The 16,939-nt window shown below is 36.2% G+C and overlaps 1 protein-coding gene across 6 annotated transcripts in view; it reads right to left on the minus strand.

Annotated features, from left to right (window-relative positions):
• The window catches only part of MKLN1 (muskelin 1), a 396,930-nt gene that overhangs the window by 77,212 nt on the left and 302,779 nt on the right, over positions 1 to 16,939 (minus strand). For all 6 annotated transcript variants that reach the window (XR_007723900.1, XM_050782495.1, XM_050782494.1 and 3 more), the window contains one exon: positions 5,002 to 5,114. Coding sequence is in view for 5 of the 6 variants with exons in the window: in XM_050782495.1 (XP_050638452.1) it covers positions 5,002 to 5,114 (113 nt within the window). In the remaining variant the exon portion in view is untranslated. The remainder of the gene's footprint in view (positions 1 to 5,001; positions 5,115 to 16,939) is intronic.

The following is a 16,939-nucleotide window of genomic DNA, read 5'->3' on the forward strand; positions in this document are numbered from 1 at the left end:
CCAGGCATTGTGGCAGGCGCCTGTAATCCCAACTACTCAGGAGGCTGAGGCAGGAGAATCGCTTGAACCCGGGAGGTGGAGGTTGCAGTGAGCCGAGATCGCACCACCGTACTCCAGCCTGGCAACAGAGTGAGACTTCGTCTTAAAAAAAAAAAAAAAAAAAAAAGCCACTTGACTTAGCATGGTTGTCTCAGGAAAAAGCACCTTTGTAATTGTCTGAGCTGTGAACTGATGGCAGTTGCTTCTTCTACGGCATACTATATATTTACTTGAAAGAACAAAGAATGACCAAACTATGGTTATTTGGACATTATGGCAGACATTTTCTCAAAAATGAAGCAGTGTATCCATCTTGAAGGAAAAAAAATCAACAAAATTTGTTGCCGGTATTCTAACGCATGTTTTAAAGCAAAAATTCGAATTACTGAAAACCTATCTGCCACTGTGATCTTGACATCTTCCCAATACTTAAAAGACTCTAATGAGACTGATAGTGATATTAACAAATGTGGCATATTTTGTAATACAGTATCCCAAAAACCAATCTTTGGAAGATGTGCATAACTCATGGAACCAGTATTTTTCAAGTGACCAACACATGGATAAACATACATTCATAGGTAAAAGATCCAAAGAGCAAAACAGATCAATGGATTTTAACATAACAATGCAAAAAGTTAGCTGGTATGGTTTCAGAGTCTATATTGCAACTATCTTTAAGAAAAAAACACTTGTCAATTTGAGATATGGAATCAAAAAAGAACATGCAATTATTTGAAAAGGCTATTAAAATACTACTTTCTCTCAAAAACACAACTATATGAGGTCCAACTCTCTTCATGTATTTCACAGGTAAAACATGTTGTAAGACAGTAAATGTAGAAGATATGAGAATCTAGCTGCCTTAGCTAGACATTAAAGAGATTTATAAAAATGCAAAACAATGCCACATTTCTCATTTTTTGAAAGTTATTTTTAATAAAATGTTTTATATCCACCTGTAATAGGTTTATTACTATTATTTAAAATTGATTAAAAATATTTAAAGTACTCAGCACTAAGAACACCAATGGGTTTTTGTTTAAACGTCTAAACGGCCCCTGAGACCATGAAGTTTGAGAAGCACTATTACAAGTAAAATCCAACAAGAGCCATGTCTAATTCCTTCAAATGCTACAATTCTGTGAATACTCAAGAAAATGGAGATATGATTTAAACAATAAACAAAAGTAAGGAACATTTTCCCATCCTCCCTTTATGAAAAAAATATAATCCAGCCTTTTCCAAGATACCTCTTGCTGTAAATTTGTTTTCATTAATAATCATAGCTTATAGCCACATTATAAAATATTGGATTTTTATAGTCAATCTTAAAAAAAGAATCTAGGAACTAGATTGAAGCTAATAAAAATGGCCTTCATTGACTACTTTAAAAAACAATACATTCGTTTAGAACCTATAAAAGCTTACTTGCATACGTACGTGAACATTTAAAATATTTATTCTCTTTTAAAAATGTTTTACTTATTTATTTTTTGAGATAGGGCCTTGTTCTGTCGCCCAGGCTGGAGTGCCGTTGTGCTATCATGGCTCACTATAGCCTCAACCTCCCAGGCCCAAGTGATCATCCCACCTCAGCCTGGCGTAAAGTAATCATTCTCTTTGAGAGCTGAGCTATCCTCTTATCCTTCAATCTCCTAAATGTGTTATTAGGTACATATTTAAGTTAATTAAAGTGAATTAAATTAATTTTGCTTTTTAATTGTTTATCATGCTTCTAAAATACATACTCTGGGATCTCATCAAACAGCAACTTGCACTCACTGGTATGGAAAATTAGATATATGAACTACTTAATTGTTCAATTTTGAAAGGAATGAGCATTTATGCTAGATACATACTATCATTCAATTCACAGAAAGATCAACAAAAGGTTTTTATGAGTCTATTAATTAACTATAATAAATCTCAGCTCTGGTACTGAATCACCACGTTACTTATCTCTACTGACCCTGAACTAATAGAAAGTGTTCTCATCAAAATAATCTCTATATTTTAGCAGCACGAGTTTTAAAATAATTACTTATTGCATTATAAAGATTACTTACAATATATGTATATGGTATAAAAAATAACGGAATGAAGTTATGTACCCATACCCAGCTTTAGAAGAATAACATTTAATATTACCTTTAAACCCCCTAACCTCTCTGGATTTTGTATTTATTGTTCCTTTTTCTCTGGTATTAATTTCTCATTTAACTTACCTCACCTACTTACTAAAGAGTAAGAATGTGCACATCCTTAAAATACATACATTTTAAAGAATGTGATTCATCCTTTTAAGGAATTCAGATAGGGAAACATGAAGATAAATCAATCATTATAGTAAGCCATTCAAGTATTAAAAGGGGTTAAGTGAGCACATCAAAGGAAGCTTTTAATTCTTCTTGGCGAGGTCAAGAAAGGCTTCACAGAGAAAGTGAAGTCTGAACTGAGTTTCAAAGAATAAGTGGGTATTTACTAGGTAAAGTTAGGGGGAGATCCTCTGTTAATTCCAAACAAGGAAAACAACATTGCCAAAGGACACAGGTGAGAAAGCTGAATAATTCCAGCAACTATAACTGGCACACAGGAGATGAGGCTGGAAAAGAAATTGAGTAGCAAATCTTGATGAGAAATTTGGAGTTTTCACTCCAAATTTTACTCCAAATTTTCCAAGCAAAAGGAACTGAGATAAATTGTTTTATTATTGTTGTTGTTATTTATAATTTCCTATATCTATGACCTTTAATAGTATCCTGCACAAATTGACTCTGGACTTGGTTACATGATTGCTTTTTGCTATCAGGGAAAGAAAAAAATTGATGGATTGCTCGTGTCTACTTCATCCCCTTTGCAACCCAGCACCTGCCACGAAAACAAGCTCTGGCTAGCCTATATAAAACAGAGCCAGGCAGTCCCAGTTGAAACCATGCTAGACCAGCTGATAGATAGCTGACTCCTAGACAAATTAATGAGCCCAGCCAAAACCAAAAGAATGACTGAGCCAACCTGTAGACTCACGAGCAAATAAATGCTTATTACTCTATGCCACTGAAGTTTTATGAGTGCTTGTAATGTAATAAACTGTGTAAACGATAACTGAAACAAAGGCTGAAGCTAACCACAGGGTTTAAGTAGAGGTGTCATAGGATCAAATATGGTATTTAGGGGACTTGTTTTTGTTTTTTTTTTTTGAGACAGAATCTTACTCTGTTGCCCAGGCTGGAGAGCAGTGGCGCCATCTCAGCTCACTGCAACCTCCACCTCCTGGGTTCAAGGGATTCTCCTGCTTCAGTCTTCCAGGTAGCTGGGATTACAGGTATCTGCTACCACGCCCAGCTGGAGTTTCTATTTTTAGTAGAGATAGGGTTTCAGCATGTTGGACAGGCTGGTCTCAAACTACTGAGCTCAGGTGATCTGCTGGCCTCAGTCTCCCAAAGTGCTGGGATTACAGGCATGAGTCACTGTGCCCAGCCTTGTTTTTGTTTTGAGATAGGGTCTTGTTCTGTCACCCAGGCTGGAGGCAATGCCACAGTAATGGCCCACTGCAGTCTCCACCTCCAGTCCTCAAGCAATTCTCCTGCCTTGGCCTCCCAAAGTGTTGTGATTATAGGTATAAGCCACAACACCAAGCCCAAATATGCTTTTTAAAGACTGTGTTGATGAACAGAGAATAGGTCAACAATGGAGACATAAAAAGTATAAGAAACCATAAAGTTGAAAAAACTGCCAAAAGGAATGGAGAGGAAAAGACATTTGAAATGTGGTATTGGATGACCTGTTGGATCATGTCAGGCACTTGGAGAACTGTTGGATCTTAGGCACTAATTAGACACATTCACTGAAGAAGAGGAAGGATTTTAGGATGAAACTTAGGCTTAACACAAGAATAATTACAGATGTCATCACCCTAGATTTATGATACTTTAGTAGAAAAAAGTTAATTTTTTTTTTAAAGATTTGTCTTTTGTTGTTGAAGACAGAAATAATTATTTCAGAAAACAGTACTTCAATACTGAAAAAGGAAGGCCACTTACACATCCTTTCCCAGGGGTAAGAAAAGTAAATCAGAATTTCAACATCTATTTGAAAAAACAAAAACTGTCCAGTGATTAATCCCTGAACAGTTTTTATTAACATAGTTTCAGAGTAGGCAAGAACCTAGTTCCCCAGGATTAAAGACACAGCACTAGATCTTTGGAAATGGCCTTCCTAGATCAAAATCAGTGGGTTATGAATTAGGCCTTTTTATCTCCTTTTCATTTGAGGCTCCTACTGTTTTCTTATAGTTCATTTTTCACTTTATATCCTGAAACAGTTTAAATGGAGAGTGCAATTAAAATGTTCTACAATGATTTGAAAAAATAATAAATGAATTAATATTTGCTTTACTCCAGGATATAATCATGCACTTAATTCAAAGCCATAGACCTAAGCCATCTTATTCACTATGGAAATGCTTTATGTATATGTGCATACGCAGACATGCACATGCATACATATGTACAATTTTAATAAAAGATAATATATATCATTTATGAAAACTGACATATAGTAAAATAACAGGGGCCAAAATAGTGAGATAGCGAGAGTGTCAAAAGCACAATATTCCAGAAGAAATAAAAATAAGATGAACGTTAAAGATAAGAATAGAGGTAGTGGAGACATGAGCAAAAAAGACAGTTACACAGTTACATTTCTAGGCTAACGCAGTTTAAAAACAAAATGATATAAAAATCCCCATTTCTATCTCTATAATACAGATTTGGTTGTGTATCAGTAGCTGAAGAGCCAGTTATAGAAGCTGAAATTCAAGAGTACTTAAAAAAACCTGTTTACCACAAACTCTATTGCTACTACTGATAGACATTAGTGAAGAATATAATCACGCCGAAAAACAAGTGCACATCTACGTCCCTACTGTAATAGAGATGTATGAAAAGTCTGAGAACTTGCCTCTTTTTCAGTGTCTCTAGAGATACATGTCCACTGGTTCTCCTTCACACTGTACGCCCAGAAGTCAGCAAGATCTTGTGTTCCATCCCAGCCACCAAACAAATAAACAGTCTCTATGAAAATCAGAAAAATATGTGTAAAAAAATAAAGGACAAAATAAGCATAGGCACCCAAACCTATAGCTGTTTCTAAGACCACTTAAGAAGGCACATCTAAATAAATTTTAAAATAAAAATGTTAACCTGGTAACTCTCTCAAATATATACTAGACTAGTATATCCTACGAATGAATGGATGCTGCAGAACCACTATTTTGAGAGATTTATAAAAATACAGATAAGTAGGAGGCATGTCCCAAGATTCTGATTGCACAGGTTTTCAATGGGTAAAAATGAGTCTGTATTTGTAAAGTATCCCAGAAAAATCTAATGTGCAGCTGGTTTGGAGCTTCTGTGTTTGGCCTTGAAAACTTTACATTTACCAGCTTCTTAATAATGCAGCCACTTTTTATCCGCTATGGAATTTTAAAATTCAGATTGTAAAAAATAAAAACTCCAGAGGAATATACAGTGTAAAAGTATAGCATAAGAACATTTAGCTGTTTTTGAAAAAAGTCGTATTAAAGGTAATTTCTCTCTATTGCTATATCAAAAACAATGGCTAAAACTAGCTTTAAGTTAAAATTAGATATCTTAAGAAAAAGTGATCCATAGCTTTGATATTCCTATAAAAACTGGGGAAAATTTTTCCAAATATATGGTGGTACGTTTAACTCATCAGAAATTATCCTTTAAGTCATTCTAAGTATCTTGAGAATTTGGTTTCTTCTGACTCTGAAATGTCTACTATATTCACAGACTTTATCACTGACAAAACTGATTTTCTTGCTCAGTGAATAATGAATCTTTACATATAACATTGTGTATCATAGATCCTTCTTTATTTTCATTATTCATTTATTTTGAGACCGGGTCTCTCTCTGCTGCCCAGGCTGGAGTGCAGTGGTGCAATCATGGCTCACTGCAGCTTCCTGGGTTCAAGCAATCCCCCCAACCCAGCCTCTTGAGTAGCTGAGACTACAAGCATGTGCCACCATGCCCAGCTAACTTTTTTTCTGGGGGGTGGGGGGGTACAGACAGGGGCTCACTATGTTGTCCAGGCTGGTATTGAACTCCTGGCCTCAAGCAATCCTCCTGCCTCAGCCTCCCAAAGCGCTGGGATTATAGGCATGACCCACCCCATCTAGCCCCTTCTTTATGCAATAATAGTGCATTTCCAACTGGGTGCGGTGGCTCACGCCTGTAATCCCAGCACTTTTTGGGGGCTGAGGCGGGTGCACCACAAGGTTAGGTGTTTGAGATCAGCCTGGCCAACACAGTGAAACTCCGTTTCTACTAAACATACAAAAAAATTAGCCAGGTGTGGTGATGGGCACCTGTAATCCCAGCTATTCAGGAGGCTGAGGCAGGAGAATCACTTAAACCTGGGAGGCGGAGGTTGCAGTGAGCTGAGATCACGCCACTGCACTCCAGCCTGGGGTGACAGTGTGAGACTCTGTCTCAAAAAATAAAACATAAAAAAAAGTTGTTTCCTTTCTTCAAATATTTCCCCCTTTGTAACTGTTTTAAGTCTACCAGTTGTATAAGCTCACCAATGATTATCTTTTAATGTTAAATAAAACACTATATGAAAACTGTAAAGTCATGTACTCTCTAACTAACACGCCTTAGGCCTGTATATATGGAAGCTGCCATCCAAGTTATATCCCACCATGCAGGGTTACAATTCAAAGTGTACTTGGAAATACTAGAAGACTATTTAAGAAAACCTTTTGTCATTCACAGAGTTAGGCTATCTTCTACAAGATTGCTGTCATATTTGCATATAATTTCAAACTCTAAGTAAATTTTTCAAGTGATTTGTCTCTTCTATCCCCCAAATACCTGGGGAAATAAAAAAAAATGTTTCACTGTTTTCTGGATAAGAACAGGCCACTGGAGGACGACTGAGTTCTAGTACTAACTGGGTGATCAGTACAGATCATTTAAACCTCCTAGGTTTTAGTTTTTTCGTCTGCAAAATTTCAGTGTTGTGAAGTCCTTCAGATATAAGTTACATGAGGCCAGGCACAGTGGCTCATCTGAGGTCGGGAGTTCGAGACCAGCCTGGTCAACATGGTGAAATCCCATCTATACCAAAAACACAAAAATTAGCCTTTCATGGTGGCACACATCTGTAATCCCAGCTACTCAAGAGGCTGAGGTAGGAGAATCGCTTGAACCCAGGAGGTGGAGGCTTCTGTGAGCTGAGATTGCACTACTTCACTCCAGCCTGGGCAACATAGCGAGACTCCATCTAAAAAAAAAAAAAGTTACATGAAAACATTCTGAAGGCTGACAAGTATGAACATCACTTCTACCTTTAAAATATGCATAAAATGAAAAATACTCTATAGTTACTAAGTACAATAAAAATGATATTATAACTGACTACATGCCTAATTCAGTACATAAAACACTTTTGGCGCTGTATAAGTGTGAAATAATGCCAATTATTTCAAACTACCAAAAAAACTGTCCTATCTTGGAACTATAAAACAATCCATTATCATCAGTTAAGTAACATTCTGCTTCCAAAATGGCACACGGTAATACTCAGACACATAATTTTACAGCAAAAAAAAAAAAAAATTAAAGAATTTTCATCTGGCTTAAAAATTATTTGCCAAGGCCTCACTAAAAGGAAATTAACCCTGTTAAATTCTGAAGCCTGGAGAGGGGGCATATAACTAAAATAGCAATAGCAATTGACCTTTTGTTTTACAGTGTTTCTGGGTACCCTCTGGATAAGGTTACCCTGGTTCATTAACTTTAATAACCCTTCCTCTTGGGCTCTGGGTTCTCAATGTTCTTTCTGAAAAGCAGGTCTCTTTGTACGCATAAATTCTCACAGCAAAGAAAACCCACATTTCCACAACAGCCTCATTGATAGCTGAGCAAAATAAAATCTGGCACGCAGTAAGCATCCTAATGGAATTAAGCCAAGATGTCATTCCTATCCATGAAGGCTTTGTGGTCCCAGCTGAAGTTTAATAGTAAAATTAAATGAATCGGATGGAAACTGAGCCTTCTGACATACCTGAATGAAAATGCATAACAAAAATTTTAATTAATTCATCTAATTATTTAAGTCATGCAAAGAAGAACTATTATCTGGAAACAGACACCAGAAAAGGTATTATTTAATGCACAAAGGATATCAAAGACCTTTAAAAATTATGGATATAACTGGAGAGAACTGTAGAGAGAAGTAAGGAAGTAAAAAGGAGAAAAAAGAAAGCATTAATATTTGCAGTAAGGTAGTAGATTGGTTAGGGAAGCTCATTCTCGTGCTTAGACGTTCTATAATAATTCATTTACATCTGGGGCAGTACGATCTTCTTCAAGGAGCAACCCCTTCACCCCTTCTCTATATTTTTTCTGAATGGGGTATAGGCTATAGTGTCTATCCATTTCTCCCAGCACTTTGAGGAATGTTTATTTAACACTTTTTGAGTACTGAGAATTAGCAAAGCACTTTAGAGAATTAAAAAGAAAGAAGACATAGTCCTCAGTCCCTATCCTCAAGGAACTTACAATCTAGTCAAGAATATCAAAAGGCAAACAGATCAACATAATGCAAGGCAGACTAAATGTCATAAGAAAGGTAAACAAGGTAAAAAGCACCTGAGGGTTCAAAAGAGGGAAGAGAGTATATCTGGCTGAGGGGACTCAGAAGAGATTTCATGGTGACAGTGGTATTTGACCTATGCACCAGCAGGAAGGGAAAAAAAAAAAAAAAAAAACCAAAAAAAAAAAAAAAAGAATAACAAAAGTATAGAGACAGAAAAACACATCAAAAGCGTTTTACGGAAGGTGTACTCTAGTCAGGCAAATCCTGGCTACAATCCTGGCTCTATCACCACAGCTATGCGACCACCACACAGTTCCTTAACTATTGGTTTCTTAATCTCTAAGATGTGCTACAGTATCTATCCCATAAAGCTGCTGTGAGAATTAAATTAAATTAAATTAAATAACGCATGTTAAATGGTTAAACTGTATGATGAATAAATACACTGTTTGATTTAAAAGAACACATAGGTAGGAGGTGGAGAGGAGGTTAAAAGACAGGCAGTGTCCAGATCATGGAAGGGATTAAATAACAGGATAAGGGCTTTGAACTTGATTTCACACAGACAGTGGAGAAACCACAGAAGATCTTAGGCAGAGGGGTAACAAGGTAACATCAGAACTTGCAGCATACAGGACTGACTGAAGGAGTTGAGAATGACAGGGATTGGAGGTAAAGTGGCCAGTAATAGCTTATGTTCGAAATGTCAAACAAATTTTATTCTAAAACACTGAGTCAATCAATCACCAATCAATCTATTTTTCATTACTTAGGCCACAAAAACTAAAATTCAACCATATTCTTTGGTATACTACATGTACCAATTTGGTACTAGTATAAAACAAACTCTGGAGCTACCTACTACCAGTAGTACTAATCTACACATCTTATATACACTAAAAATAATGTAGAAATCTAAGGTATATAAAGACATCTCAGTGTCTTTTTGCACAATGGAACAGCTTTTTATTTTTAGTGCCCAAGTGCAATATCTGTCTTCTACTTTGATTTTTAGGATAAATCAGACTGTGTTGATTGCATAACCCTCCACAAGATGGCACACTACTTTTGCAATTAAATCAGTTTTTCAGTTTTTCCACTTTGACACTGTATAGGATGCATATACTATGCATTGACATAGCCCTGACCCAAAACTTAGACAAAATTCATGTATCAAAAAGAAGAGGTAGGGGAAGGGTTAACAGGCTGGTGAAATAAGTTACCTTAATTCTTAGTTTAGACACTGACAGAAAAACAAAATTTTTTTAAAAAAAGGTTTTAAGAAACACAAATTTATCTTTAAGACAGAAATAAAACTCTGTAATAATTAGACGAAGAGTTTAAATCCTTCTAAAAGTGAAGTTTAGTAAGACTTAAATTAACATGACAATTTTTGAAGAGAGAAATAAATGGTAAGGGGAAAAATATTTTATATGCTCTTTACCCTTCCCTTCTTAAGCCATCCCCTTGAAGTATCATGACCCAGCAGATTATCAACTGGATTCACTGCCTCTCTTTTTAAATAGAACTGTATTCTTACGTAAAGCTATGGTTACAACACTATCTAAATCTTTTGGGTGAATTCAACATACAGTCACTTTCCTTGCTAAAAGGCTGAATGTTATGCCTATGACAATATACTTTGTACTCTTAATGAAGTCTGCATTTCAGAATTACTTTCTGTTAACTGTGTAAAAGAAAGATGCACATTACTTTCAGAAATACAGCCACATGAATAAATTTGTAATAGCAACCAAAACCCATGTTTAGGCACTCCCTTCAAGTTTCTTTAAGGAACATCAAGAAAAACTGAACGTGGTACCACAAAATAAAAGCACTTTCAGGCTGGACGTGGTGGCTCACTCCTGTAATCCCAGCACTTTGGGAGGCCAAGGCGGGAGGATCACCTGAGGTCGGGAGTTCGAGACCAGCCCGACCAACATGGAGAAACCTTGGCTCTCCTAAAAATACAAAATTAGCCAGGCGTGGTGGCACATGCCTGTAATCCCACCTACTCGGGAGGCTGAGGCGGGAGAATCGCTTGAATCCAGGATGTGGAGGTTGCGGTGAGCTGAGATTGCGCCACTGCATCCCAGCCTGGATGACAAGAGCAAGACTCCGTCTCAAAAAAATAAATAAATAAATAAAAATAAAAATAAAAAAATAAATAATAATAAATAAAAGCACTTTCATATAATTGCTATAGAATAGTTAAAGGTTCAAATTTCTACAGAAGGGCTCTTCCAAGTGACAAGCAACTCTCCATCAACTTCTTTTGTAGATACCAAATATTAGAGCTTTGCCTAAGTCTTCGTACCTGCTCTGGTTGAGAAAGAAAAAGGCTTAAACTGTAGGTTCTCAAAATGTAATGAGAGTTACACAACAAGGAACAGCCTAACACAATGGAAATTTATTAATACATTTCTAACTCAGGAGACTTCCACACTGAAACAAAATAGACATGGCTTTTCTCTCTTTCTATTCACTGTTCTTATCCCAGTCGAAAACCAAGTCACAGTTGAAGAATCTTAAGTGGAGAGATGCCAGGTACAGGGATTACAATTAATAAAACTGATCCAGTAGGACAAATCCAGTAGGACAAAATACAACATTCCTTCTCTACCATGGCATGAATGATAGGACTCCCTTAGGATGGAAGAAAGCTTTGAAAATTAAATAATAAAATTTGTGCCATCATACACCTTTTAAAATGGTCACTGTATCCTTAGAGAAGGCAGCAATATGGGGTGAAAAAACCCTATAGACTAAAAAAAGAAAATAAAATCTACATACTACTAAGTTTCTAATATCTAAGAAAACAAGGTATATGAAACACCGGGAAGCAACAATTGCTTTAAAATATAAGCCATGTTAAATAAGCTGAAATTAACTTTATGAAGTTTTACTCTAGTGAAGGTGTTCTTTTTAAAAAAAAAATTCTAGAGACAGAATCTTGCTCTGTTGCCTGGACTGGAGTGCAGTGACATAATCATAGCTCACTGCAGCCTCGAACTTCTGGGCTCAAGCTATCCAAGCCTCAGCCTCCCACACAGCTGGGACTACAGGCACGTGTCACCATGCCTGGCTAATTAAAAAAAAATATTTTGTAGAGACAGAGGTCTTGCTACGTTGCCCAGGCTGATCTCGAACCCCCAGCCTCAAGTGATCCTTCCACCTCAGCATTCCAAAACTCTGGGATTATAGGTATGAGCTACCATGTCTGGCCAGTGTTCTTAATTTTGTGAGTTAGTAAGAGTCTCTTTGATTATCTGAAGCCATGGATTCTCTTCCTAGAAAAAATTTGCAAATAGACAACATGTTGCACCTAACTTCAACAGATAAAGAACTCTTGTGCTGGAAAACTTCAAAATGCATATTTAAAGTAATAACTGAGCTTCTTTAAACTATATTTTACTACTTATGCACCAATTTTGTTAACATGGAATTTCCTGGTTGTTCAAACTCTACTTAGAGAAAGTTATTCTTTACTACTAAACCTACCTGATCTTCATCAACAATATTCTTATATGTACTTTAGTATTTTGTCTCAAAAATATTATAAATATATTTATGGTTTCCCTTCCCTAAGGCACTAATTATACAAAAGATTAAACAAATATACCAAAATAACATTGATTTTTTTAGAATGTGGAATTATGAGTGAGTTACTTTTTCCCCTCAACACTGCTTTTCAAATTGTTTTAAACTTTTTCGAAATTTTTTTAATTACTTTAAAACATTTCCGTAGTGAAATTTTGTCCAATTATACAAAAAAACACAAAAGTTCCTTTGAGTTATATAAAATTATCTCAGCATAATTAATCACTGCTGCATATTAATATATGGCATATCAAATGCATGTTATATAAATATTATATGCATATATAAAATACATTATTTCATTTAACTCTCATAATTACTTAGTTTATTATCACCATTTTAATCAATACAATTCATTCAAGATTGAACAAGAAGTCAAGGTTAAAGCCAGGATTCAATCTCAGGGATGTCAGACACCCATCTTTCCTTCCCACAAACTTAACACCTACCTATTATATTTGGCTGCCATATCATTAAGATCCGACTAGAAAGGTTCTTTCAAAGATTGATGATAAATACAATCTCTTTGAAAGTGATTAAGATCAACCTGATAATTAAGATAATTGCTGATCAATAACACAGCTATGGTACCTAAATGATTAAATAAATACTAACAGTATATGAAAGCCCTCAGTAAATCATGCTACTAATAGTCATAATAGAAACATAGAAGAAATTTTGGAGAGAAAAACCCAAGGATATACCAGATTCTGCACTTGAGCCCAAACCAAGTTCAGAAAGCAACAAATTTTACTTTAACAAATGCAAAGCTCTATATTTAGTTTTTCTACCTAGATCCCAAAGTAATGATAATTACAGCTTTGGGAAGCATAGTCTAAATGGTATAACAAGCAGAATCCGAAAATTTAAATATGTTTGAATATAACCAATAAAACAGATCCACCACAGAAAATATTAGTATAGTATAATACATGACATAATAACCTGATCTACTTATCAAGGTTTACAGCAGTATCTGAAAACAGTTTCCAAGTAAATATTTTTCTTTCTACCCAAAGGAAAATGAATTTTAAAACTTTGATCCAATCCAACAAATATTTAGTACACGTCTACTCCATACTAGGCCCTATAGTCATAAAAATAAATGAGGCAAGATCCTTGGCCTTCCCCCTTGTCCATGGGGGCTGGGAAGCTGGAGAGACAGCAATGGTATACACAATACCTATGTGAACAACTCTAAAACAATGTGGAAATTATTGTAGTAATAACGGTTTGAACAGTGTTACATAAATACAGAGGGAATTATTATTTTGCTTAGATCTATCTCCTGAACCTCAAACTAATATATCCAACTGCTTACTTGACATACCTATGTAGATGTCTAACTGGCATCTCAGACTTAACTTGTCTAAAATCAAGTTGCTGAACAACCCACCATATGGGATCCTTGTACCCATCTTAGAGAATGGTTACACCATTTTTCTAATTGTTCAGGTCAAAACTTTAAGTCATCCTTAGCTTCTTTTTCTCACACTCCTCATCCAGTTCCTCAAAAAATCCTGTCAGCTCTATATGATACCTTTTAAAATACATCCAAAATGTGACGAATTTTCAACATTACTACTACCATTCTGGTATAACCCAGTGCTATAATCACTTCTCAGATGAGCAACAGGCTCCTTAAAGTAAAGGACTCACTGCTCTTCACTCAATTTGTTTTGTTAAACTGCAAGGTCAGTTCATAGCGTTTCTTAAACCCAACAATGGCTTCCCACTTCACTCTGCACATAGGTTAAAGTCCCAAACAAAGTGCTAAAAAATTCAACACAATTTGTCCCCCCAGCTATTTCTCTGACTTCACCTCTTACCACTCTCTTTCTCACATACCTCTGATCTAGCAACAAAAATTCTGGAAAAAAAACAAGAATAGTAGAAAGGTGGCAATGTTTTACTTTGTAATAATATCTGTTCAATAATGAATATCACCTGTATGAAGACACTTTATTTGAATACCTGGTTCAGCAGTACTTACCATAAAATGTCAAAAATTAAGGGATTAAGCTCTTTAAGAATATCTGTAATGAGGCCAGGCACAATGGCTCATGTATGTAATCCCAGCACTTTGGGAGGCCGAGACAGGATGGTCACTTGAGGTCAGAAGTTCAGGACCAGCCTGGCCAACATGGCAGAACAGTGTCCTACTAAAAATACAAAAATTAGCTGGGTGGGTGCCTATAACCCCAGCTACTCGGGAGGCTGAGGCAGAAGAATTGCTTGAACCCCAGAGGCAGAGGTTGCAGTGAACCGAGATCATGCAACTGCACTCCAGCCTGGGCAACAGAGCGAGACTCTGTCTTAAAAAAAAAAAAATATATATATATATATATATAAAATAAATATATACATTTTATATATATAAATTTATATATATATATATATAAAATGAATATTCCCAGAAAACTGCACAAAGACAAAAATTTTGCACACCATTTAAAGATTATCATGGGCCCCCTTAAAACCTATTCATGAAGCTTCATGTAAACAAACATGAAATATATCCCAAGGCGAGAGAACAGAACAAAAACTTGACAGCAATAGCTGGCTGAGACAAAAGATTGGGAATGCCGCGGTGTGAAAGTTGTTAGACTTCTGAATAGTGTTTTCTGGTTTCTTTTGTTTTCTCCTGATCAGATTCCTGGATTACCCACGCTCACAACCAGAGACCTGTTTAATTTAACCTGAACCGTAATTTCAGTCTTGTGAAAGTTCAGAGCTTTTCCTATTGAGTCCCAGGGCATCTTTCCTCATATTTCTCTCTGCTTCCAGACACTGGAATCCACAGAAGTTGCCTCACTACTGCCCTACCTCAGTTTGAACCCCAAACCTAATTGTCTCACCAGTTTCTACCACAAAATAAATAAAAATCAACTCCAAAATCAATTTTACTAGAGAAAACTTCTAAGAATTTGGTGAGTAAAGAAACAGTCATGTCATGAAATGTGGCATTCTGCCATCCATCTGGCTCTACTACCACTTATCTCAAGCTTGTCCAACCTGCGGCCCATGGACTGCACGAGGCCCAGAATGGCTTTCAATGTGGCCCAACACAAATTTGTAAACTTTCTTAAAACATTGTGAGACGTTTGTTGTGATTTTTTTTTTAAGCTCATAAGCTATCATTAGTGTATTTTATGTGTGGTCCAAGACAATTCTTCTTCCAATGTGGCCCAGGGAAGCCAAAAGATTGAACACCCCCGATTTATCTCCAACTTTTTTTTTTGAGACAAAGTCTTGCTCTTGTCCCCCAGGCTGGAGTGTGATGGCGCGATTTTGGCTCACTGCAACCTCCGCCTCCTGGGTTCAAGCAATTCTCCTGCCTCGGCCCCCTGAGTAGCTGGGATTATAGGCACCTGCCACCATGCCCGGCTAATTTTTGTATTTTTAGTAGAGATGGGGTTTTACCATGTTGGCCAGGCTGGTTTAGAACTCCTGACCTCAGATGATCCACCCGCCTCAGCCTCCCAAAATGCTGGGATTACAGGCATGAGCCACCGCACCCAGCCATCTCTTTCTATTTCTTCTTCCCTTTCTCTGATCCTAATGAGACAATTTTTCTCAGTGTTGCAAAAATAGTTCCTTCCACAATCAGGTCTCAGTATTTTACTTTGTACTCCAAAGTACCTTCACCAATACATACAGTTCTCTTCCTAAAACGAATGCTATTGAGTAAAATTTTCTCCAACTTATAATTTAAAGTAGAAAATTTTAAAAATACATTTTAAATAAAAAAATTTTAAACCACTGGTAATTGTACCACCAGACATAACTAAGGTCAATATTTTGGTATGTGTCCTTCTAGTCTTCCCCTCTATAGTAAATGATAAATTTAAAAGGAATCATCACTTCTGTCTCTATTTCTATACCAAGATATCAAAATATCGACAAAAGGTTTCAGACAGCTCTTCTTGGAAACATATTTTTTGAATGTAAAAAACGAAAACAAGAAAACAAAAGAGGAATTCCACCTCCAAATGTTTTATATGCCATCTCTATTACTGATAACAAGGATCACCTGAATCTGGTGAAATCCTTTCGACCTCAATGTCCACATATAGTTAGTACTGTTTCCACACTATACGTGGCAATGGTAACATACTGAAAAGCATGAGAACTTGAGCAACGGACAATGTATATTAAATGAGCACCCATGATTCCTTTTTAAGGCTGAAAAATCTAGTTTTGTCATCCACCATGGGCCTAAATAAAGTTTGACCCAGAATTCATAACGATTAAAAGAAAAAAAGAAAACACTCTAAATGGGTGCAAAATGGCTCTAACTAAAAAATTTTCTACTAACAGGGTAATTCCCTAGATTTCCTGTGGTAGAAATATTTGCGTAAAAGTGTATTTCCAAAGTACTTCTGTAGCTTTCTATAAACTGCTGTCAATATTGAAGTGTGGATATAGGCCGATTTTTCTTTGTACACCTTCGCTAACGTATAAAAACCCCTTAGAAGCTATCAAAAAGACATTACTCCTTTAAAGGTCCATCTGGAGGAAAATTCCGTGACTATAATAGTCATTCTCACTACTCTTTCTTATAATTTCTAAAGTAAATCTAGTAGTTACTCAAATAACATTTTTTCTTTTTTTATTTTTTGACGGGGTCTTGCTTTGTTGCCCAGGCAGGTGTGCAGTGGTGTGA

This window comes from Macaca thibetana, chromosome 3, assembly GCF_024542745.1.
Source record: "Macaca thibetana thibetana isolate TM-01 chromosome 3, ASM2454274v1, whole genome shotgun sequence".
Taxonomy (NCBI): Eukaryota; Metazoa; Chordata; class Mammalia; order Primates; family Cercopithecidae; genus Macaca; species Macaca thibetana.